The sequence below is a fragment of the Bos indicus x Bos taurus genome, chromosome 2 (assembly GCF_003369695.1).
Source record: "Bos indicus x Bos taurus breed Angus x Brahman F1 hybrid chromosome 2, Bos_hybrid_MaternalHap_v2.0, whole genome shotgun sequence".
In the NCBI taxonomy this organism is placed as follows: Eukaryota; Metazoa; Chordata; class Mammalia; order Artiodactyla; family Bovidae; genus Bos; species Bos indicus x Bos taurus.
In genome coordinates, this window is record NC_040077.1 from 1,700,886 (window position 1) to 1,726,077 (window position 25,192).

The 25,192-nt window shown below is 40.5% G+C and overlaps 1 protein-coding gene across 3 annotated transcripts in view; it reads left to right on the forward strand.

Annotated features, from left to right (window-relative positions):
- Positions 1-25,192, forward strand: part of PLEKHB2 (pleckstrin homology domain containing B2) — a 49,302-nt gene that overhangs the window by 4,829 nt on the left and 19,281 nt on the right. For 2 of the 3 annotated variants that reach the window (XM_027554484.1, XM_027554470.1), the window contains exons 2-6: positions 10,840-10,884; positions 12,541-12,693; positions 14,012-14,114; positions 22,523-22,562; positions 23,773-23,862. In XM_027554484.1, the coding sequence (XP_027410285.1) occupies positions 10,848-10,884; positions 12,541-12,693; positions 14,012-14,114; positions 22,523-22,562; positions 23,773-23,862 (423 nt within the window). In that variant the 5' untranslated portion in view covers positions 10,840-10,847. Of the gene's footprint in view, positions 1-649; positions 669-10,839; positions 10,885-12,540; positions 12,694-14,011; positions 14,115-22,522; positions 22,563-23,772; positions 23,863-25,192 lie in introns of those variants that run through there. The other variant, XM_027554478.1, reaches the window with a different exon arrangement.

Below are 25,192 nucleotides of genomic sequence, written 5' to 3' on the forward strand. Positions count from 1 at the left end.
AAGCCTGTACTCTGAAGCATTAGGTTCTATGAATTTTTAAAAGCATATTATCAGAATCATACTTTATGATTTTTGATTCCTAAAAATATAACAAGTTTCTCTCTCCATTTTGAAAACAAAGAACTATTAGAAGGAAGGTTCAGGTAAATGGTGTTCTTTTAGGGATTTTTAAAAAATATATTTAAGAATAATTAAAATTATTGCCTACATGTTCACATTTATCAAAATAATGTATATACATAAATTGAAAATCCAAATAGCACTTTAAACCTAAAAAGGGAGTCAAAAACCCACTCCCTTTCCATCAACTAGAGACAACTAGTTTTTTTAGCTGCCTTTTTTTATATTTGAGATACAATAACATTGCTATTGATTTGGATGTAATCTTTGACTTCCTGCCATGGAAGACTTTTGCCTCCTGTAAACACACTTATTGAGTTTACCAGAGTCTCTTAGATAATGTCAGTTTCTGTCCCTTTCCACTGTCCTCCAATCTGGACTGGTTTCTTTTCTAGGCCTGTGGCACAGTTATCTTCCTGTGACCTTCCTTCACCTTCATCCTGGGCATTTTCTTTCCCTTTGTTCATTATTGGCTCCCTAGTTCCTTTCTTATTATGGTGGAATACATTCTTCACTAGCTTCTGGAAACAGAGTCCGGTGCGTGGAAGGTAAATCTTAAGTCTTTGAGCATGTGTGTAAATGTCCTTATTTTATCTATTTGATTAATAATTTGGTATGGAATTCTGGCTTGAAAATAATTTTCTCTCAGCATTTTGAAGATACTAATTCATTGCCTTCCAGCTTCCAATATTGTTGATAAAAATGCCCTTATGCTTTGTTTATCCTTTATGTGACTCTGCCGCGCCTACCCCCCCGGAGGTTTTAAGTTCTATTTTTTGTCTGTAGACTCTGCAATTTCAATTAAACCTTACTGAGGATCTTTTAAAATTCATCTTGCTGGACACTCAGTGAAGCTTTTGTGTCTAGAAATGCATTGTCATCTTCTGGAAAATGTTGTATAGTGTTTTTTCTACTTTTTTCTGGGGTTCATTTATGAAACTGTCCTGTAAGCAGAATGCTTTATATCCAGGGTTATCCTTTATTTATTTTTCATTTCTTGGCCTTCCCCCCCACCCCCCCTTCAGAGAGAGTTCTTCCATCATGATCTTTTATGCTCTTGTATTTTAGATTTGATTAATCATTTTAAACTGAGAGCTCTGAGTGTTTCTATTTTAGAACATTTTGTTTTTTTTGCTACAATATTGTGTGTCATTTCTCTGATAACAGTATTAGGTTGGTGCAAATGTAGTTGTGGTTTCAGACGATGAATTTTAAATCATTATAACTAGGCTCAAATACATCTTTATTAATCAAAATAGAAACCATTGCAATCAGCACATTTTTGTCAATGAAAAATAAGTTTGTTCATTCCTGTGGCATAAAAATCCATGCTTCAGGATTCGATGAACTCTTGGAAAGCATTTTCTGCCTTCTCCTGGTTGTGGAAGCGTTTTCCCTGCAAAAAACTGTTGAGATGCATGAAGAATGATGGTTGGCAAGAGGTCGGGTGAATATGGCATAAGGGGTAAAACTTTGTAGCCCAGTTCATTCAATTTTTGAAGCATTGGTTGTGTGACATGCAGCTGGGTGTTGTCATGAAGAGTTGGGCCCTTTCTGTTGACCACTGTGGGACAGTTCAGTGCACCTCACCGATTTGCTTAGTATACTTCTCAGATGTAATGGTTTCGCCAGAATTCAGATAGCTGTAGTGGATCATACTGGCAGCAGATTGCCAAACAGTGACCATGACGTTTTTTTGGTGTAAGTTTGGCTTTGGGTGTGCTTTGAAACTGCTTCTCGGTCCACCAACTGAGCTGGTCTTCACCAGTTGTATAAAATCCACTTTTTGTCACATGTCACAATCAGGTTGTGAAATTGTTGCTGTGTACAGTAAGAGAAGACAAACACTTCAAATCAACTTTTTTTTTTGATTTGCGGTCAGCTTATGAGGCACGCACTTATCGAGCTTTTTTACCTTTCCATTTTGCTTCAAATGCCTAATGACCATAGAGTGGTTGATGTTGAGTTCTTTGGCTACTTATTCTGTAGTTTTAAGAGGATCAGCTTCAGTAATGGCTCGCAGTTGGTCATTATCAACTTCTCATGGCTAGCCACTGCATTCCTCATCTTCAAGACTCTCATCTCTTTTGCAAAGTTTCTTGAACCAGCATTGCACTGTATATTCATTAGCAGTTCCTGGGCCAGATGGGTTGTTGATGTTTTGAGTTGTCTCCACAGTTTTTATGACCTATTTTGAACTCGAGAAAGAAAAATAGCTCAAATTTGCTTTTTGTCTAACATCATTTCCATGGTCTAAAATAAATATAAAATAAACAGCAAGTAATGGTGATTGCAGCCATGAAATTAAAAGATACTCCTTGGAAGGAAAGTTATGACCAACCTAGATAGCATATTCAGAAGCAGAGACATTACTTTGCCAACAAAGGTCCGTCTAGTCAAGGCTATGGTTTTTCCAGTAGTCATGTATGGATGTGAGAGTTGGACTGTGAAGAAGGCTGAGCACGGAAGAATTGATGCTTTTGAACTGTGGTGTTGGAGAAGACTCTTGCAAGTCCCTTGGACTGAAAGGAGATCCAACCAGTCCATCCTAAAGGAGATCAGTCCTGGGTGTTCTTTGGAAGGAATGATGCTAAAGCTGAAACTCCAGTACTTTGGCCACCTCATGTGAAGAGTTGACTCATTGGAAAAGACTCTGATGCTGGGAGGGATTGGGGGCAGGAGGAGAAGGGGACGACAGAGGATGAGATGGCTGGATGGTATCACCAACTCGATGGACGTGAGTCTGAGTAAACTCTGGGAGTTGGTAATGGACAGGGAAGCCTGGCGTGCTGCGATTGATGGGGTCGCAAAGAGTCGGACACAACTGAGCGACTGAACTGAATAAGTCATTAGCCAAAAAACATAAATTGAGAAATGCACATTAAGATGATGTATAACATAACCATTTTATTTAAGAATGTATTTCAATATCAAATGGCAAAGGTCAACAGTGAAAAACTGCAGTTACTTTTTCAAAAACCTAATAACTTTCTTAAAAGTTTTCCTTTGCTCCCTGCAGTTGTTTCTAATTCTTGTGAAGTTTCAGGTTTTTTTTTTTTTTTTAATCTTACATTTTTTAGTCTCTTATCTCGAGGCTTTCTCAGATGCCTGAACATATGTGCTGTGCTCAGACTCTCAGTCAGATCCTACTCTCTGTAGCCGTATTGATGGTAGCCCACCAGGCACCTCTGTTCAAAAGATTCTCCTGGCAAGAATACTGGAGTAGGGTGCCACTCCAGGGGATATTCCTACTCCAGAGTGTCTTTCCAACCCAGGGATCAAACCTGTGTCTCTGATATCTCCTGCGTTGGCAGGCGGATTCTTTACCACTGGCACTACCTAAGAAGCCTGAACATACATGCTGTTTCTACTTAAGATGTTAAAAATACTGACTGGAAGTTTGTATGTTTGTTTAAAGTTTACTACTTGGTGAGCTTTCTTCTAGGGTTTTAGGCAGAGACCAGTTGTTTTATAGAAAAAAAAAAATTTTATCAGTATTAATGAGCCTTGGGCTGTGGCCTTTGCCCACACCTGAAGAGTCTGGGAGTTAAGTAAAGGAAGAGAAGAAGAAGTTCAGGATGTTCACTTACTCTGTTACTCCTCTAAGTGTGGCATCTCACTTCCACTCTGAGCTATCCCTGATGTCACCAAGAGTAGATAAATCCTCTGTGTTTCAGCCTTTCCAGAAGGGAAATCCTCAGGATTGGGGAGGATAGTAGCCTGGATGTGTCAGAGGGCTTAGTGACTCTTCTTAAAGACTTTCAGTAAATTCTGATAATCTCCCCCACCTTTAGAATTATCTCATACTTCTAAACCCTGAATCTTCACAGTGTTCTGTGACTAGGGTTGGCTTGCTATGTTTTGATTGTTAGCACATGAAAAGCAGAGAAAGCTAAATTTTATATTTATTAGTTACTACTTGTTCATTTACTTTAGACCCTTCACAATGTTCTTAGCAACTCATCTGCTTTTGTTTCTGTTGCCATTCTGTTGCCTTTGTGGATTTATGCAACTAAAATTCACTTCCTGAGAAAGCAGATTAGGTGTTTAATTTGTCATTAATGTTGAAAATAGCAAAGCAGTCACCAGGAGGGGTGATCTTTACATTATTAATAGATCGTTTGTCTTGGATTCTCATTTTAATGTCACTGTTGGGTTTTCTCTCTTTGAGAGTAATTCTCAATGTGAATTGTTTAGTGCCAAGAAATGTGGATTTCTAGAAATATGTAATATTTCTAAATACTGTAGATGAAAAAATGGGAAGATGGATATTTAAAGTCTGCCTTTTTTTCTTTTTCCCTTCTGAGCACTGAGTTATCCTGTCCTAGGTAACCTCAAGGCAGGGCAGGCTAGCAGGATCCAGGACCAGGAATTGGTCTAGGCTGATGATAAACCTGTTTTGGGCAGTGGCATGTGAATGCTCTACAAGGCTGAGGGCAAGTAGGCTGAGTGATGGGCAGTATCCCTCCTCCTCCGCTCTGTGATCAGGGCTCAGGATATACTGGAGGAGCTTGGCAGGGGACAGACTATAGATAAAAAGATGTAGCTGTGGTCCAGCATTGGTAAGGTGGGTCATTTAGGAGCAGAAGAGGCAGCTGCTCTTGTTTATGTACTTGTTCCCCTTGTGGTCTCTTTTTTGTGGCCCATTGTTGGGGTCTGTGTTGCGTTACGTCTCACTTACGGGTTGGGAGCCAGAGGCTGAGGATTCCCCTGCTAATGAGGCAATAGCTCCAGGTAGTCGTGTGATATCCAACGTGGTACCTGACAGAAGAGGCTAGCAGACACAGAGGAAGCACGCCTCTTTAATGGAGATAAAGAGCTTGCTTTTTAAGTTTTTGGATGGTTTGTAGCCTGTTGCTACAATCTTCTCTGCTGCCTGTGTTTCAGTACATGTGAGTCCTTAACTCAGAACTCTAGACTTTTTGTCTTAAAAAAGAAATTCTAACATCTTAGACTGTAAATAACAAATATCTCTTACTGTTAATGCTGTAACTTTGAGTTATTTAGTAAGGGGAAGGAGTTACACAAATCAACTTGTTTGACCTGTTTTTTTTTAACCACCACCCCCTTCATTGTGAAATTGAAGTCACAGTGTATGTTTTCTCAAGCACATTCTACAGTGATGTGGCTGTATGGTTTTAATCATTTTTATACTTAGGATGCCTTTTAGCCTCAGTTGGTTCTAATGAACTGTAATTACTGTTTTCACATTGGCACTTGTGTTGTCACAGTTTGGCCATTAAATACCCTTTCTTTAGCTGGTTGACTTCTTTTCTTGAGAGCACCTTTGTTTTTTGACAATAAGACATCTTAGGCACATCTTGAGATATCTTGTCCCTGAATTGTAACCAGCTCATTTTCAAGGAATACAGGCTCCTTTTAGAGGAGACCAGTATTAGAGATAAATATCTGGGCATGTAAGATTGTTCCATATAAGGACTAAGGGTAGACAGGATGATACCAGATAAGAAGCTACCTGAGTCTGCAGAACAATTACCCTTTTTCAAAAAGTCATGAGTTTCTGTTGCTAATTTCAGTTTAAGTTTCTCTCTACCTTGTAATAATCTACCTTTCCCTTTCTTCATTAGTTTTGAACTATTTAGCCATGCCAGAGGTACATTTATAATGCTGTCCTACCTATGTAGAAGTTTTTTTTTTTTTTTTTCCGTTTTATTCCTGTTTTAAATCTTGCCTCAAGTGGCCTGAAATTGATTTCCAAGTTGGGTTTTCAGTTTTCTCTTGTTGACATCCCCTTGAGTCACATCTACCTGAAAAGTGAAAGAACCCCAGCCTCACGCCCAAGCAAATGCCAAAGAAAACGTAGGCACGATATCTGGCAACTCAAATATTGATGCATACAGTTAGTAAATAACTGGAAAGTTCTCGATCCTTAAGGAACTCTCTTTTTAAGTCTTTATCTTCCTGGATGCTAGTGGATCCAGGATGTGAATGGTCAGTTCTGGATTAATCTGGATATTAATTTTCAGTTCAGTTCAGTCACTCAGTTGTGTCCGACTCTTTGCGACCCTGTCGAATGCAGCATGCCAGGCTTCCCTGTCCATCACCAACCCCTGGAGCTTGCTCAAACTTGGGGTGTTAATCTTACAGGCACATAAAGTTGTTGGTCTCAGATTCTTGAAGACCCGTGAATAAATGAAGCTGCTGTTAATTTCAGTGTTAGACTGAGCTGCCATTTTGGCCAGTATGAATGTCAACAAATTGACATTTTGTTGCCAAAGGAATATCAATCACTAGAGATTTTAAAAAGTTTGCCAGAGAAGTTTGGGAAACTCCTTCCTATTGCTCCACAGTTTTACACTGTTCGCTTGGTTCCACATCCACCAGCAAAGTTGTGTGGCGGCATTTCAGTCAGGTTTTATGTATGTGTTGTAAACTAGGTGGCTCCCAGTACCTACAGGCAATTTTTGGCCTAATCCCAACTGTTTTCCTTTTCATATGAAAAGGAAAATAAATGAGTTTCTGTTAATGATTGTAGGAAGTTTTAGTATAAATATCCAGAATTTGCCATGAGTGAATACCCTTCAGTTTTATGTTTTGGGGTAATAATACCACTGCAGAGATGTGATGGCATCTATAACATCCGTCCCCTGTCTTTTTAACTTTTAACAAGTTTAATCTTTTTCTTCCATTAGAGTGTCAACTAACATAAAAGCTGGGCTTTTGGCTTGGTCACTGCTTTATCCTTAGTGTCTGCTGCAAGGCTGGGCACACATCAGATGTTCAAAGAATATTTGTTGAATGAAAATATAATAGTATTATTTCTCTGCCTCAAATCCTTTTGGAAGTAAATGATAGTTTTAGGGACATTACAGGCCACCCGTAACAGTCTTTTGGCACCAGGGACTGTTTTCGTGGAGTAGGGGCCAGTGGGCTGTGGGTAGCAGGCTCTGCTTGTCTGCCACCCACCTCCTGCTGTGTCATGGACCACACCAGTCTGCTTCCTGGGGGTTGGGTACCCTTATTATAGGCTGCAAGTTTCAGAAAACTAGTTCAACTCGGTTTAAGTAATGACGAAACCCATCATTTTGCTTAATGGAAAACCTTGCATTAGCGGGAATTTTCCTGGTCGGGTGAGTCAGTGGCTCAGCAGTTAGCACTGCCTTCTCAACAGTCAGCTGCCTCAGGCGTGTACCCTCACCATCAGCAGCAGTAAGCAGCACGCACATCCTCTGGGAGAAAGAAGAGACTGTGCATCTAGTTCATCTGGGACTGTATGTTTTGAGTACCTAAATGTGGGAAAGATGAAAAAACATCTTTTCTTTCTTGGTGAGGACAAACAGCATGAATTGGCAAAAACTTCAGGGAGACTAAGAACATTCATTTTGAAGATGCTGAAATGTAGGATGACTCGTGAGCCGTACTTGGGCGTGGGAAACATTAAACGAGGGAGAACTCAGTTGTCCTTTTGAGGTGGCTACTTGGGCTTGTGCTCCGTTTTGCCAAACTTCCAAAACTTCTGTGTCTTAAGAGAATACCTAAAAATGCTAAAGTAGAAAACAAAAGTAGCTCATAATTTCAGCCTCCAAATAGTATCTGTTGATGTGTTCAGTCCCTGGCCTGGAAAGATCCCACGTGCCACGGGGAGCTCAAGCCTGTGTGCCACGACTACTGAGGCCATGCTCTGAGCCCACAGGCTGCAACTACGGGGCCTGTGTGTCAGGAGCGCTGCAGCATGCATGCCCCAGAACCCGTGCTCCTCGAGAGGACGGTAGCCCCTGCTCACCACACGCAGAGAAAACACTCAGACAGCAGTGAACCCAGTGCAGCCAAGAATTAAACAGATAAATAAATAAAATGATACATTTGCAAGTTGTTTTTAAAAACTTAAATATTACAGAAAGTTGTAATAGGCCTGAGTATTCACCCTCTTTTCTGACACTCAGCATTGCCTCATTCCTCTCCTCAGAGTTGCACATTATTAACAGTTTTATGATACCTTCCAGAAGACAGTTGTGCTGGTTGATATCAGCTCTGTGTGTTCATTAGCACACACTGTTCTGCTTCAGTCCTTTTCACATCTGTATGATTATCTGCCGTGTGTGGAGGGGCCTCTGGTTGGGGATAGTGTTAGGCATATGTGGGTGAAACTGCATGTGTGTATCAAGGAGGCATATTCCTAGGAATGGTGAGGTTGCTAGGTCAGAGTGTATGAATCTTTAAAATTTGGATGGATATTGTCAAATTCTCCTCCCAGAAGATTACAGCAGTTTTCATTCCTGCCCTTATGCTTTCTCCTTTCTGGGGCCCTATAATAGGTAATGTTGTTAACTTGTGATTTGAATTTTGTTATTTGAATTGAGAGAGAAATGGAGTAGCTTATGAGTTTTTTGCCCATTCATGTTTCTTTTCCTCTAAACTGCCAAATAATTGCTGTTTCTGTTGTAAGTCGACTTTGTAAGTGAAGGAAAGTAACTCACTGCTGCCATGTATATGGTTGTAAAATGTATTTTTCTTAGTTTTTTATTGGTCTTCTTTACTGTTGGCACTCACATTTTTATTTTTATGGAGTTAAAGTTATTAGACTTTTTTTGTGTGTGTGAGTTCTGCTCTTTTTTTGTTCTGCTTTGACCTGGCCACTCCACCTGCTGACACCCATGCACGCCCAACTGTAACTGGGCTATGTAAAGTCATTAGGGCACACCCAGAGAAGGCAATGGCAACCCACTCCAGTACTCTTGCCTGGAAAATCCCCTGGACAGAGGAGCCTGGTGGGCTGCAGTCCATGGGGTCGCTAAGAGTAGGGGACGACTGAGCGACTTCACTTTCACGCATTGGAGAAGGGGCTGGCAACCCATTCCAGTGTTCTTGCCTGAAGAATTAACCCACTCCAGTGTTCTTGCCTGGAGAATCCCAGGGACAGAAGAGCCTAGTGGGCCTCCGTCTATGGGGTCGCAAAGAGTTGGACATGACTGAAGTGACTTAGCAGCAGCGGCAGCAGGGCACACCCAGGGTAGGGCTTAGGCAGCTGGACCCCAGAGCCCCATGATTCCAGGCATGTTAGGAGAAGTCACAAGTCCTTGACAGAGCTGAATCTTTGAGTTCTGGGGCTGTTTTATGTCTATTAAACCTAAGTGGAGTTAGACTTAGTAAGGTGGGCAGGATTGTGTTTTTCAGTCGCCAAGTTCTGTCTGACTCTTTGCGACCCCTTGGACTGCAGCATTCCAGGCCTCTCTGTCTCTCACCATCTTCTGGAATTTGCCCAAGTTCCTGTCCATTGAATCGGTGATGCCATCCCACTACCTCAGGCTCTGTTGCCCTCTTCTTCTGCCTTCAATCTTTCCCAGCTTCAGGGTCTTTTCCAGTGAGTTGGCTGTTTGCATCAGGTGGCCAAAGTATTGGAGTTTCAGCATCAGTCTTACTTTTAAAAAGATGGGCAGGGTGCTGAGGCTAAAAACTAGAATGTATGTGTGGGGGTTTGTATTGGCCCCGTTAACAAGGTATTAGGTAAATTCCAGATGGCCAGTGAGATAAAATGACTTTGGTCCTTTACCCAGCTGAAAGGAGTAAAGACAGACCAAAGGACTGTGATTTTGTGATATGATAAGAAACATGAACTTCTAAAACGTTGGCATTTTCTGAGAGACTAGAGATATTAGGAGTTTTTTTTTTTTTTTTTTTAATTCATAATAAATCCCTTCCAACCATACCTGAGTTTATACTAATGAGATGACTCTTGGTGTGGGGTGCACCTAAGTGACTTCAGGATGGGGCTGGTTGCCAGAGGAACCAAGCTTGTGATGAGAAGGTTAGAACTTTCAGCCCCAGTCCTGGACCTCCAGAGATGGCAGAGAGACTGCCGCTTAATCACCAGTGTCCAGTGATGTAATCATGGCTACCTAATGGAATCTCCTTACTGCTGCTGCTGCTGCTGCTGCTAGTCGCTTTAGTCGTGTCTGACTCTCTGCTACCCCACAGATGGCAGCCCAGCAGGCTCCCCCGTCCCTGGGATTCTTCAGGCAAGAACACTGGAGTGGGTTGCCACCCCCTTCTCTGATGCATGAAAGTGAAAAGTGAAAGGGAAGTCGCTCAGTCGTGTCTGACTCTTAGCGACCCCATGGACTGCAGCCTACCAGGCTCCTCTGTCCATGGCATTTTCCAGGCAAGAGTACTGGAGTCGGGTGCCAGGAATCTCCTTAGGAACCCATAAATGACGGAGTTTGAATGGTCACATGGAGATGCTGGGAAGTGGTGCCAGGAGAGGCAATGGAAGCTCTGCTCGCACACTTCGCGCTCTTCGTCTCATCCATTTGGCTGTTCCTGAGTTGAATCCTTTTATAATAAAGAGAAAATTGTAAAGTGTTTTCCTGAGTTCTGTGAACCATAGCAGATTATTGAATCTCAGGAGGGAGTCAGTATATATTTATATGAATTTGTATGTATAAGTAAATCAGTTTATATGTATCAGTCTCCCAATTTATACATCAGAAATACAATAGGCCTAGGACTTTTCTCTAGAGTGGGAGCACTCTTGTGGAACTGAACCTTTAAGCTGTGAGGTCTGATGCTAACTCCACATAGTTAGTGTTGGAATCCACCTGAATCAGTAGACATCCAGTTGGTGTCCTGAGAATTGGAGAATTGGTTACTGGTATGGAAAAACCACACATATTTGGTGTCAGAAGTGAGTAAAAACAGCTCATATGGATCATTCTGTTTTCTGAATATGATTTTGAACCTGCCTATTTTTTTTTTCTGTAGGTGAGAAAATGGCATTTGTGAAGAGTGGATGGTTGCTGCGACAGAGTAAGTATAGTTCACGAGTGAGCCCCTTGGTCTGGGTTTAGAGTTGCCTTAGGACTCATCTTTTATTTCTGTGGCTGATACTGCTGACATATATAAACAAATAACAAAGTCTTATTAATGCTGTTGCTCTGGATTTCCTCTTGCAGATTTTTAGATTTCTGTAAACTGTTTTTCTGCACACATGAAGCTTCTTCTTGCTTGCTGCCTTGACAGAAACCAGGGGATAGTAGTCCCTGCTGGTTTTTCTTACTAGCATTCTCTATTATTAATGGCTGACCTGAGGTTCTTAAGTCTACCCAAACTGAGCTGGTATATTACTATGAAGGTAGTGCTTACTTTGTAGGAAATAGCTATCTCATCCTAGGAATTGAACGGTGATGAGATTCTGAAATACTGGTCTTCAATTATAGATTAAGATTTGCTCTGAGGGAGTGCGTTTATCTAAAACCAAATCTTTTTCGTCTCCTAAAGGACTCTGGAGAAGAGACTCAGTTCTTTCCCTGAGAGATTGAGTTCATTTTCTTGGACTTGTCTCTGTGGGCCTGACAGTCTGGTTTAGGATTCTGAATTTGGGGCTTTTGATGGCAGGTGTGGTGCTTGGCTGGCACTCCTCAGCCTCGTGATCACACCTGTCTGTATTTGGGTGGCTCTCTTCAGTAGTTTTTGCACAGCTCAGGCGCTGCCAATCAAATAGATACTGGATGCCAATTGTTTATCAGTTCGGGCAAATGCTGTGGTTGCCCCTCTCAGCAAGGTGGGTGCTTGATAGTGGTAAGAGAAATTCGGAAGGCTGCTGTGATGAGTATTCTTTTGGGACCTGCAGTGGACATGGGAGATACGGAGAGGCACATGCAATGGAATTTGTGCACATTGGCCTAGAATTGGGATCTATAGGAGCAAAAGATGTAGCTGTTAGGTATAGATATGGTGCAGGGATGACTTTTAGTTTTCCTTTTTCGTTGACAAGGAAATTAGAGTTTTGTGAAGTTAAATGCCTAGTCCAATATTACAAATGAAAGGATGCATTCTCTCAAACTGATAGACTGTGATGGATGCATGCTGGATGGGAGCCAGGCCTTGGGAGTGAATGTGTCCAGTATCTGAGCCTGCCTCTGCATAGCCTCAGGCGGGGAGACTCTCCCACACTGTGGGATGTAAGGGAAGGTGAATGTTAGAGAAAAGTACACATGAAGGCCTTTCAAGAAAAAGAGAAAGATATTTTCCAGAAGAGGAAGGTATTACTGTTATTTCTAAATAGAGAATTTATAGTCCAACATTTTCTAATCAATCTAGCAGTTAGATACTACTCGGAAGGTTTAGATATACCACATGGAGAGTTAAATGCTAGACATGTTTCATTAGCTCAAAATTTATTCAGCTTTTTTTTCCTTTTATGTTTTGAAACTTCAGTCGGCAGGGTTCTCAGTAGGAATGACATTCTCATCTTGGTGTATGCTGCCTGCATCCCCGGTGCAGCAGGAGTGTTGGTGCAGTCCGGGTCTGCTTTCACTTCCGTTTTGATAGACTGCCCTGGGCAGGCGTATGCAGGGATCCTTTTGGGGCAAGAGGAAAGTTTCCTTTGTTTCTGTTACCTGTGAGTCAGAGGACAAAGTCCTTGCTTTTCCACTCAAAGCCAACATTTCCACTTTTTTTCAGGTACTATTTTGAAGCGCTGGAAGAAGAATTGGTTTGACCTGTGGTCAGATGGTCACCTGATCTATTATGATGACCAGACTCGGCAGAGCGTAGAAGATAAGGTCCACATGCCAGTGGACTGCATCAACATTCGCATGGGGCATGAGTGTCGGGGTAAGTGGGTTTGCCGTGTCCAGCTTCTGTCACCTACCGTTCCCCATTCTTGGTGGGAGTGATTCCTCTTTCTTAGCCACTTTGCTTTCATTTACAGATCAAGAAGGGTTTCATGTAGGAAGAGGTAGCCAGATGAAACCAGACACCTGATTAAAACCCATATGGGTCGGCAGGTTAATTTTCTCCCATCAGTCCACATTTCTGTTCTCTTTCATGAAGAAAGTGGTTGAGAACTAAGGAATCAGAGTGCTGGGAACCCCAAGAAGGATGGAGCTACTCTGGGTAGTTTAGATTTTGTGACTCAGAAACTGGCTTATTGAGAGCAGCTCCAGTCAGTTTCTTAAAATCTGATGTCTTTCCTGGAGTTACCTCTTATATAAATTTTGAAGGAGTAGTTTTTTAATAAGCACAGACTTTTCTGTTTCTAATTAATGGCATATGTGGATTTCTCTGTTTGTTTTATTAACTCTGGAGTACAGAGTCCGCTGTAGTAACCATTGGTATTATAACATCCTGCCCATATAAGTTCTTGAAACACAAGTTTCTTTGGACTAGTTGTTGAAATTCTTACTTGAACCAGGCTCAGATATTATAGGTCTTATACTTCTTGGTACACAGATATACTTTATTTCTTTTTATGAGTCTTTTTGTTTGTTTTAAAAAAATATTTATTTTGGTTGTGTCGAGTCTTAGCTGCCGCACGTGGGATCTTTGTTGCCGGGTATTTTGTTGCAGCGTGCAAACTTCTCTCTAGCTGTGGTGTATGAGCTATAGAGTGTGTGGGCTTAGCAGTTGTGGCGTACAATCTCTGGTTGTGCCGCACGGGCTTTTGCTCGGGCTTAGTTGCCCCGTGGCATGTGGGATCTTAGTTCCCTAACCAGGAATCAAACCCCCATTCCCTGCATTGGAAGACAGATTCTTAACCATGGACCACCAGAGAAGCCCCAGAGATACTTTGAACATCTGATTTTCACTTCTAAAGCAGCGATGTAGTTTGATGCTTCCTGTGAATAAAAGAAGTAAGTATTCTAGTAACTGATGCTTTGCCACACTTTTCATTGTGCTTAGTGTTCTGATGTCTGGGCTGTTCTGTGTGTCACCATATGTGGATGCCCTCTTAAAGAGACTTACTTGTTTGTCCTGCAGGAAGTCTAATTAGTACGGGGTAATGATTCATGTGTTTGGTTCTGTAGGGCAGAATAAAGGTGTTTTTTAATTACAGTGTTCTGAAGTACTGGTCCTTTGCTTATCTGAGCTATTAAGAAGAAATCCTTGGGGAAAAAAAAGTGGTATTAATATTTCTGTATATTTTTTATAGATATTCAACCACCAGATGGGAAGCCAAAAGACTGTATGCTGCAGATTGTTTGCCGAGATGGAAAAACCATCAGTCTTTGTGCAGAAAGCACAGATGATTGTTTGTAAGTTTTTTCTGATGTGTTTAACTTAACAAGTACTTTCTGTTTTAATTTCCAGTTGCAGGAAGGAAGAAGCATGGGAGTTAAGTTTTCCTTTAGACAGCAGAAAAGTGACTTAGAGATGTGTGAAAGGAATGTTAACAGTGTCTTAGTCCATATCTGATGCCCTGATGCTGGTTTCTGCCTCTGCAGAGCTGCTCATGCAGTGTCCTGATACAGTGACTGTGGCAGGAAGTATGAGATACAGTCGCTTTGCGTTCTTTGCTCATTACTAGATGTGTACTGGACGATGGGCATGGCTAAGTGGGTTCTGAAACCTTTTGATTTTTTTGGCTGTGCTGCCTGGCTTGTGGGATATCAGTTCCCTAACCAGTAATCAGACCTGGGCCCACAGCAGTGAGAATGCAGAATCCTAACCTGTAGACTAGCAAGGAATTACCATTAAATCTTGTTATTTTAATGTAAATATCTTTTTAAATAGCAGTGACATCTGTATTATATAGCCTTTTCCCTCTTTTGATGGTTCTCACTCCCATTTGCTATCTCTGAAGAAAGAGTATAGAAATATAAGAAGGAAAGCCCAACTTTATTAATTCTCATCCCATAACATCCCATACATAGGATTAATGTAGGACGAGAATCTTGAAAACTCTGAATTTTTTTTTTTCCTGTCCACACTCTACCACTACCATAGGTTAACTCTGGACATTTTGAGAATTCATTAACAGAGATTATAATAATATTCCTGTATATTAAAATATTCATATGTATATGACATTTTTATAAAATCCAGGTGGCCAGTTTGTTAGAGTACCTGACCCTGCATTTTATATATATGCTTATCCTCAATATAGGCATGCTAAAGTTTAGGGTTTATTTTAAATGCCAGATGTAGTTTCTTTTTTACATTCTTATTTATATTAGTGAATCATAAATGTCACTTTCTGGAAGAAGTGTAGCTTTCATACAGACAAATGGAGACATGAACTCATCAAGCCAGTTAGCTACTGTTTTATAAATTGGATCTCTGTGTATTTTTACTAGTCAGTAATTTAAGCTTGTGTACATTGAACACTTCCTTTGAACTGGGCTCTGTGCTGACTGCTTCATATATATTGTTTAATCCTCACTTTATAACATGGGTTGTTGTTGTTCAGTCGCTCAGTTGTGTCTGACTCTGTGACCCCATGGACGGCAGCACACCAGGCCTTCATTGTCACCCAGAGTTTGCTCAGACTCATGTCCATTGAGTCGATGATGCCATCCAGCCATCTCATCTGTCATCCCCTTTTACTCCTGCCGTGTCTTTCCCAGCATCAGAGTCTGTTCCAAGGAGTCACCTCTTTGCATCAGGTGGACAAAGTATTGGAGCTTCAGCATCGGTCCTTCTGATGAATATTCCATGATATTGATTTCCTTTAGGATTAACTGGTTTGATCTCCCTGGTGTCTAAGACACTCAAGATTCTTCTCCAGCACCACAGTTTGAAGCAACAATTCTTTGGTGCTCAGCCTTCTTTATGGTCCAACTCTCATGTCTGTACATGAGTACTGAAAAAACCATACCTTTGACTAGATGGACCTTTGTTGACAAAGTGAGGTCTGTATTTTTTAGTACGCTGTCTAGATTTGTCATAGCTTTCCTTCCAAAGACCAAGCATCTTTTAATTTCATGGCTGCAGTTACTATCTGCAGTGATTTTGGAGCCCAAGAAAATGAAATCTGATACTGTTTTACTTTTTCCCATTTATTTGCCATGAAGTAATGGGACTTACTCCTTGGAAGCAAAGTTATGACCAACCTAGATAGCATATTCAAAAGCAGAGACATTACTTTGCCAACAAAGGTCCTTCTAGTCAAAGTGAAAGTGAAGTCGCTCTGTCATGTCTGACTCTTTGTGACTCCATGGACTGTAGCCTACCATGCTCCTCAGTCCATGGTATTCTCCAGGCAAGAGTACTGGAGTGGGTTGCCATTTCCTTCTCCACCTTCTAGTCAAGGCTATGGTTTTTCCAGTGGTCATGTATGGATGTGAGAGTTGGACTGGGAAGAAGGCTGAGTGCCCGAAGAATTGATGCTTTTGAACTGTGGTGTTGGAGAAGACTCTTGAGAGTACCCTGGACTGCAAGGAGATCCAACCAGTCCATCCTAAAGGAGATCAGTCCTGGGTGTTCATTGGAAGGACTGATGCTAAAGCCGAAACTCCAATACTTTGGCCACCTCATGTGAAGAGTTGACTCATTGGAAAAGACCCTGATGCTGGGAGGGATTGGGGGCAGGAGGAGAAGGGGACGACAGAGGATGAGATGGCTGGATGGCATCACCGACTTGATGGACATGAGTTTGAGTGAACTCCGGGAGTTGGTGATGGAGAGGGAGGCCTGACGTGCTGTGATTCATAGGGTCGCAAAGAGTCAGACTCGACTGAGCGACTGAACTGAACTGAACAGAATGGGACTGGATGCCATGATCTTAGTTTTTTGAATATTGAGTTTTAAGCCAGCTTTTTCACTGTCCTCTTTCACACTTAACAAGAGACTCAGGGGCTCTGTGTCAACTTAGAGGGGTGGGATGGGGAGAGAGATGGGAGGGAGTTTCAAAACGGAGGGGACATAGGTATACCAATGGCTGATTCATTTTGAGGTTTGACTGAAAACAACAAAATTCTGTAAAGCAATTATCCTTCAATAAAAAATTAATTTAAAAAAATTCAAGAGGCTCTTTAGTTCTTCTTCACTTTTTGCCATTATAGCGGTATCATTTGCATATCTGAGGTTGTTGATATTTCTCCCAGCAACTTTAATTCCAGCTTGGGGTTCATCCAGACCGGCATTTTGCATGATGTACTCTGTATACAAGTTAAATAAGCAGGGTAACAAAATACAGCCTTCCCATACTTCTTTGCCAATTTTGAACCAGTCCGTTGTTCCATGTCTGATTCTAATTGTTGCTTCTTGACTTGCATACAGGTTTCTCAGTAGACAGAAAAGGTGGCCCGGTAGTCCCATCACTTTAAGAATTTCCCAGGGTTTGTTGTGATCCACACAGTCAAAAACTTTAGTGTAGTCAATGAAGCAGAAGTAGATGTTTTTCTGGAATTCCCTTGCTTTTTCTGTGAACCAACAGATATTGGCAATTTGATCTCTGGTTCCTCTGCCTTTTCTTAATCTAGGTTGTACATCTGGAAATTCTGGGTTTACATACTGTTGAAGCATACTTTGAAGGATTTTTGAGCATTACCTTGCTAGCATGTGAAATGAGCACAATTGTTTGGTAGTTTGAACATTCTTTGGCATTACCTTTCTTTGGGATTGAAATGAAAACTGACATTTTTCGAGTCCTGTGGCCACTGCTGAGTTATCCCGATTTGCTGACATATTGAGTGCAGCCCTTTAACAGCATCATCTTTTAGGATTTTAAATAGCTCAACTGGAATTCCATACTTCTTCTAGCTTTTGTTCATAGTAATGCTTCCTAAGGCCCACTTGACTTCACACTCCAGGATGTCTGGCTCTAGGTGAGTAACCACACTATTGTGATTATCTGGGTCAGTAAGGCCTTTCTTGTACAGTTCTTCTGTGTATTCTTGCCACCTTTTCTTATTATCGTCTGCTTCTGTTAGGTCCATACTGTTTCTGTACTTTATTGTGCCCATCTTTGCATGAAATGTTCCCTTGGTATCTCTAATTTTCTTGAAGAGATCTCTAGTCTTTCCCATTCTATTGATTTTCCTCTATTTCTTTGCATTGGTCACTTAAGAAGGCTTTCTTATCTCTCCTTGTTTTTCTCTGGAACTCTGCATTAAGTTGGGTATATATCTTTCACTTTTTCCTTTTCCTTGTCTTCTTTTCTCAGCTATTTGCAAGGCTTCTTGGAACAACCACTTTTTCTTCTTGCATTTCTTTTCCTGTGGAATAGTTTTGGCCACTGTCTCCTGTGCGGTACTGTGAACCTCCATCCATAGTTTTTCACGCACCCTGTCTACCAGATCTAATCCCTTGAATCTATTCATCACCTCTACTGTATAATCATAAGTGGTTTGATTTAGGTCATACCTGAGTGGAAGAAAATAGTTTTCCCCACTTTCTTCAATTTAAGCCTGAAGTTTGCAATAAGGAGCTCATGATCTGAGCCACAGTCAGCTCCCGGTCTTGTTTTTGCTGACTATATAGAGCTTCTCATTCTTTGACTCTCAAGATTTCAATCAGTCTCATTTCGGTGTTGACCATCTGGTGATGTCCATGTGTAGAATCATCTCTTGTGTTTTTGGAAGAAGGTGTTTGTCTTTATAGCCCTTTGTTCTTAACTGCTCTACTCTACTGTATGCTGAGATGTCATGTGTGGACTGTTCCTTTAAGTAATAGTGGAAAAAAACATCTAGAACTAAAATTTTAGAATAGTTTAATAACGAAACATAGAGGAGGGAGAAGAGTTGTCATAGAGGAGGGAGAAGAGTTCAAAATACACTGAAAGACTTGCCTTGTTTAGCTTTGAAGAGCTAGGTGAGTCAGAGGAGGCTGTTTCTTAACCTGTATGGGAAAACAGAGGTTTATTTATGTGTTGATTTTAAGCATCAGTTCTTCAGCACTCAACCTTCTTTATGGTAATTCACATCCATACATGACTACTGGGAAAACCATAGCTTTGACTAGATGGACCCTTTGTCAGCTAAATGATGTCCTATCTGCTTTTTAGTATGCTGTCTAGGTTTGTCATAGCTTTTCTTCCAAGGAGCAAGTGTTTTTTAATTTCATGGGTGCAGTCACCATCCATAGTGATTTTGAAGCCCAAGAAAATAAAGTCTGTCACTGTTTCCATTTTTCCCTCATCTATTTGCCATGAAGTGATGGGACTGGAAACCATGAGCTTATTAGTTTTTTGAATGCTGAATTTAAAAAAAATTAAATTTATTTTAATTGAAGGATACTTGTTTTACAATATTGTGTTGTTTTCTGCCAATTATCAACATGAATCAAGCATAGGTATACTTATGTTGATAAGTATACCTGCCTGTTGAACAACAGCCTGTTGAACAACAACCCTGCCTGTTGAACCCCCCTTCCACCTCCCTTCCCATTCCACCCCTCTAGGTTGTTACAGAACCCTGTTTTTAACCTTCACCAAGAAGCTCTGTAGTTCCTCTTCACTTTCTGGCATTAGGTTGGTATCAGCTGCATATCTGAAGTTGTTGTTATTTCTCCCAGCAATCTTTTTTTTTTTTTTAAGATTTATTTATTTGTGGCTGTACGGGTCTTTGTTGCCGCCCTGCGGCTTTCTCTAGTTGTGGAGAGTGCAGGTTACTGTCTAGCTGTGGTGCACAGGCTTCTCACCACAGTGGCTTCTCCTGTTGTGAAGCATGTGTTCTAGAGTGTTGGCTCAGTCGCGTGGCACATGGACTTAGTCGCTCCATCCGTGGCATGTGGGATCTTCCTGGAGCAGGGATTGAACCCATATTCCCTGTATTGGCAGACAGATTGTCAACCACCGGACCACCAGGGCCGCCCTCTCCCAGCAATCTTTGGATTCATCCACACCAGCATTTTGCATGATGTACTCTGCGTATGAGGTAAACAAGCACGGTGACAACATACAGCCTTGACGTACTCCATTCCCAATTTTAAACCAGTCCATTGTTCCATGTCCAGTTCTAACTGTTGCTTCTTGGTCTGGCTGTAGGTTTCTCAGGAGACAGATAAGGTGGCCTAGTAGTCCCCTCTCTTTAAGAATTTTCCACAGTTTGCTGTGATTGACACAAAGGTTTTAGTGTAGTCAATGAAGCAAAAGTAGATGTTTTTCTGCAATTCCTTTGCTTTTTATGATCCAGTGGATATTGGCAGTTTGATCACTGATTCCTCTGCCTTTTCTAAATCCAGCTTGTACATCTGGAAGTTCTCAGTTCATATACTGTTGAAGCCTAGCCTGAAAGATTTAGAGCATTATCTTGCTTAGCATGTGAAATGAGTGCAATTGTATGGCTACCTTAGAATGGCTGTTACCAAAAAGATAAAACATAAGTTGTTGGGTGAGGATGTAGAGAAAAGGGAATCCTGTGCACTTTTGGTGGGAATGTAAATTTATGAAGCCACTATGGAAAACAGTATGGAGGTTCCTCAAAAAAACAAAAATAGAAGTAAGATATGATTCTGAAATGCCACTTTTCAACATATATTTGAAGGGGATTAAATGGTTGTGTTGATGAGATAGCTGCAACCTTGTGTTTCTTGCATTATTTATAGTAGCCAACACATGGAAGCAACTTAAGTGTCTGAAGAATGAATGAATTGATAAATAAAATGATACACACACACACAGACTTGCACATGTGTGGGCAATGGACTGTTAATCAACTATAGAAAAAGAAACCCTGCTTTCACAACAATATAAATGGATCCTGAGGGCCTTATGCTAAGTGAAGTAAGTCAGACAGAGAAAGAAAAATGACTGTATTTCTCACTTATGTGAAGAATCTAAAAAAGCTGGACATGACTGAACAATTAACACTTTCATTTTCATAGAAGTGGAGAGTAGAATTCTGTTTACCAGTGGTTGAGGGAAATGGTGAGATGTTGGACAAAGGGTATAAGCTTCCAGCTGTAAGATGAGTAAGTTCTCGGCATCTCTTGTACAGCAGTGATTATAATTAATAGTTCTGTTTCATATACTTGAAAGTTAAGGGAGTAGATCTTAAATGTTATCACCAAAGAAGTAAAAAATTAATCAGGTGTGTAGGGGTAGAGGTCCCTTATTGCAGCAATCAATTTATATTATATGTGATTCTGATCATCATATTGTACACCTTAAACTTAATTTATTATATATCAGCTTCTCAAATACCAGCATTATTTTTAAGTGCAAAATATTGCTGACCTTCTGTATCTCATATGTGGAACTTTATGTAGCCATTTAAAAAATCAAATATTAATAGATCTGTGTCTGTAACATGACCTGATAAAGTATAGGTTTAGTGCAGTTAATTAAGCATGGTGCATTTTATATTTATTTAAAAGTGAAGAACTTCCCTGGTGGTCCAGTAGTTAAGACTCAATGCCTCCACTACATGGAGCATGGGTTAATCCCTGGTCAGGGAACTAAGATCCCATATACCTGCAGCTCAGCCAAAAATTAAAAAAAAAAGGAAAAACTATAATATAGATTATAGTTCAAATATTACATATGTATCAATACTGTAGATTTTTTTCTTTACATATTATATATTCCTAGTGCATGTCTCAAGTGAGTTGACTGAGTGAGTCATGAGGTAAGGGCTAAGTTCATTTGCTCAGTCGTGTCTGACTCTTGCGACCCCATGGACTGTAGCACACTAGGCTTCCCTGTCTGTCACCAACTCTCAGAGCCTATTCAAACTTATGTCCATTGAGTCAGTGATGCCATCCAACCATCTCATCCTCTGTTGTCCCCTTCTCCTCCTGCCCTCAATCTTTCCCAGCATCAGGGTCTTTTTATATTAGTCAGTTCTTTGCATCAGGTGGCCAGGAGTTTCAGTTTCAGCATTGGTCCCTCCAATGAATATGCAGGACTGATTTCCTTTAGGATGGACTGGTTGGATCTCCTTGCAGTCCACGGGACTCTCAAAGAGTCTTCTCCAACACCACAGTTGAAAAGCATCAACTCTTTGGTGCTCAGCTTTCTTTATAGTCCAACTCTCACGTCCATACATGACTACTGGAAAAACCATAGCTTTGACCGGATGGACCTTTGTTGGCAAAGTAATGTCTCTGCTTTTTAATATGCTGTCTAGGTTTGTTATAGCTTTTCTTCTAAGGAGCAAGTGTCTTTTAATTTCATGGCTACAGTCAGCATCTGTGGTGATTTTGGACCCCCCAAAATAAAGTCTGTCACGGTTTCCATTGTTTTCCTATCTATTTGCCATGAAGAGATGGGACCAGATGTCATGATTTTAGTTTTCTGAATGTTAAGCTTTAAGCCAACTTTTTCACTCTCCTCTTTCACTTTCATCAAGAGGCTCTAGTTCTTCTTCACTTTCTTCCAAAAGAGTGGTATCATCTGTGTATCTGAGGTTATTGATATTTCTCCTGGCAGTCTTGATTCCAGCTTGTGCCTCATCTAGCCCAGCCTTTCACATGATGTACTCTGCATATAAGTTAAATAAGCAGGGTGACAGTATACAGCCTTGACATATTCCTTTCCCGATTTGGAACCAGTCTATTGTTCCATGTCCAGTTCTAACTATTGCTTCTTGACCTGCATACAGATTTCTCAGGAGGCAGGTAAGGTGGCCGAGAACCCCACGAACAGTATGAAAAGAGCTAAAAGTCTGTTATTAAAACAAGGTTTTTAAAAAGTTCTGATGCCACTGCAGGTTTTGAGAACCATTGAGATGGATGTTGGATTGCCTCAAATAAAGTACCTCTTTCTTTTTCTTTTCTTTAGGGCCTGGAAGTTTACACTCCAGGATTCCAGGACAAACACAGTAAGTTGCTAATGGCAGTCACTTACAATGTTTTCTCATAGTCTTGCTGTAAAAAAATGGGAGAGTAGGAGGGTAAGAAGGAAAATGGCAATGTTTTTTGCCACTCGGCCCTGGATGAGCAAGCAGAGATAGACAGGCTGAGTTTCACTGACAGCTGGATTTTGGAAAACATTTTAGCAGGAGCCAGTCTAACACAGGCACATTAATCCCAGTGTTATTTTTTAGAAATGTCTGTATCTCACAAAGATTTACAGCACTTTGAATTCTGCTGTGGTTTGCAGAGAAGGCACAAAAGGGATTAAGGGCCCTTTCCATGTATAGCATCTCAGCCTGTGAAATAGACATTTTTGAATCTTGTACTTGTCTCTAGTTTCTTTTGACTTTAGGAGGTAACTGAGACAGTAAACCCCATTTGTAGAGGCTAGTGGTACCATCTTTGTGTCTGTCAGGGAGTAAAAGGCAGTTCCCTATTGTCAACATTTTCTTTCATTCTTCAGATAGGATTTTATTTTTTCCTTTATTTCTCTAGGAGGAAAAGAAACAGATAGATGGAGCTTTTAAAATGAATTGTACAGGTGGGAAAAGAAAGTAAAAAGACTTAATATTCAAATGCTATTTTTTACTAGTTTTTTTAGCTCAGGACTATTCTTCCTCCTAAGCGTACTCTAAAACTCCCATTACCTTTTCTTTGATGAAAATTCTCTACTCAAATGAAGTTATTTAATATTGATGATTCATATAGTTAAGGACAAGAGCCAAGGTGATTCTCTATGTGTATTTTTTTTAAAGGAGCACATGTATTTTTGTTTTCCACTGAGGGGTAATTTAATGAAAGATTTAAAAAGTTTTTAATGTAGAAACCAGATTGTGAGTGCAGGACATATCCCTGCCTGCTACATTTCAGACTGTAGGATTTTTATTTGTGAACAAAAGTCTTGTTGAGAGTGGTATAACATCTTTTAAAGGGCCTGGGTAACACTGGAGGCTCTGTGGCTTTCTTGGGCTGTGAGAACTCTTTTACCCTCTACTGGTGACTGAGGAGGACCAACTCCTCTTTAATTCAAAGGACACTAAATGCAGGGTGGGGGGCAAGGAGAAGGTCATCTTGCTAGTCATTGCTTCCCAGAAAGTTGTTATATTTGCCTTTCAAAGATTAAACTTTTTGGCCTTTAATTTTTTTTTTTTTCCCCACAATTTCTCTCCTCTCAAGGCTTATGTTGGCTCAGAAGTCATGTATGATGAGACAGCTGTGGCTTCCTCCCCACCTCCTTACACAGCGTATGCTGCACCGACCCCTGAGGTAGGGAGCAGATCTTCACTTTACAGAATCCAACTGAGGGAAACTTGGGGTCTCTGTGCTACCATCCTTTTAACTAAAAGAAAACTTTGAGCCAAACAGTATTAGAGAAATTAGAAATGTACTTGAAACCCTTTCCTTCTTTAACATTTTTTCTCTCTTAAACAGATTATCTATTGTCTTTTGCTTTCATAAAGCACCTGCTTTATATAATTTTCATGTTCATATTTTCAAGATAGACCCAAAAATGAATCATGGTATTAATAATATGATTCTGATGATCTAAGTTTATACTTAATTTTTTTACTTGAATACTCTTTATAATCAGAAAAAAATGCTTTTTTAATTTGAAGAAACAAAACCAGAACCTGAAAGTCACACGCCAAACCCCTCTGGGTGCGCCCTAATTAGAGGGCCAGGGGTTCAGTGCTGCATATGGAAGCCTCTGTTGCGGGAGGCACTTCTGCCTTTTTTTTTTTTTTTTTTCTTTTTTCACTTTTAAATAATTGTAGACTTACAAGAAATTGCAAAGAAAAATCTCATGTACTCTTTACCCTGTTCCCTAGCTGTTACATGGTAAATGAAATCAAAACCAGAAGTTTGAAATTGGTGTAGTGTTTATATCTGGTTCTGTCATTTTATCATGCATGTAGATATGTGTATCTACTACCTCAATCAAGATGTAAAACTGTTTATAATATCCTCTTCCTACTACACCCTCTTATAGTCACACCCTCCTTCCCCTTCCCTAACTGCTGTCAATTACTGATTTGTTGGCCATCTATATACTTGTGTCATTTCCACAGTGTGTGTAAACAGAATCATACAGCTTGTGATCTTTTGAGTTTGATGGTTTTACTCAGCACAGTGCCCTTGTTGCATTGTTAAATCGCAACATTCAAATTGTTGCCTGTGTAGGTGGTCTGTTCCTTTTTATTGCTGAATGGTATGCCATGATAGGAGTGTACCACATTTTGTATTGAGAGACATTTACCTGTTGGGGGACATTTTGGTGGTTCTAGATTCTGGCTGTTACCAGTAAACCTACTGTGAACCCTAACGTACAGGTTGTTGTGCGGACATAAAGTTTTATTTCTCTGGAATAAATGCCCAAAAATGCAGTTGCTAAGTTGAATATATTAAAGTATATGATTAGTTTTTTAAAAAACTGGCAAACTACTTTCCAGAATTTTTCTACCATTTCACTTTTCCATCATTAGGGTGTGAATGATTCATTTTCTCTGTATCCCACCAGCTTTTGGTATTGTCACTTTTTTATTTTAACTGTTCAGTAGGTGTGTAGTGATATTTCATTGTGATCTTAATTGCATTT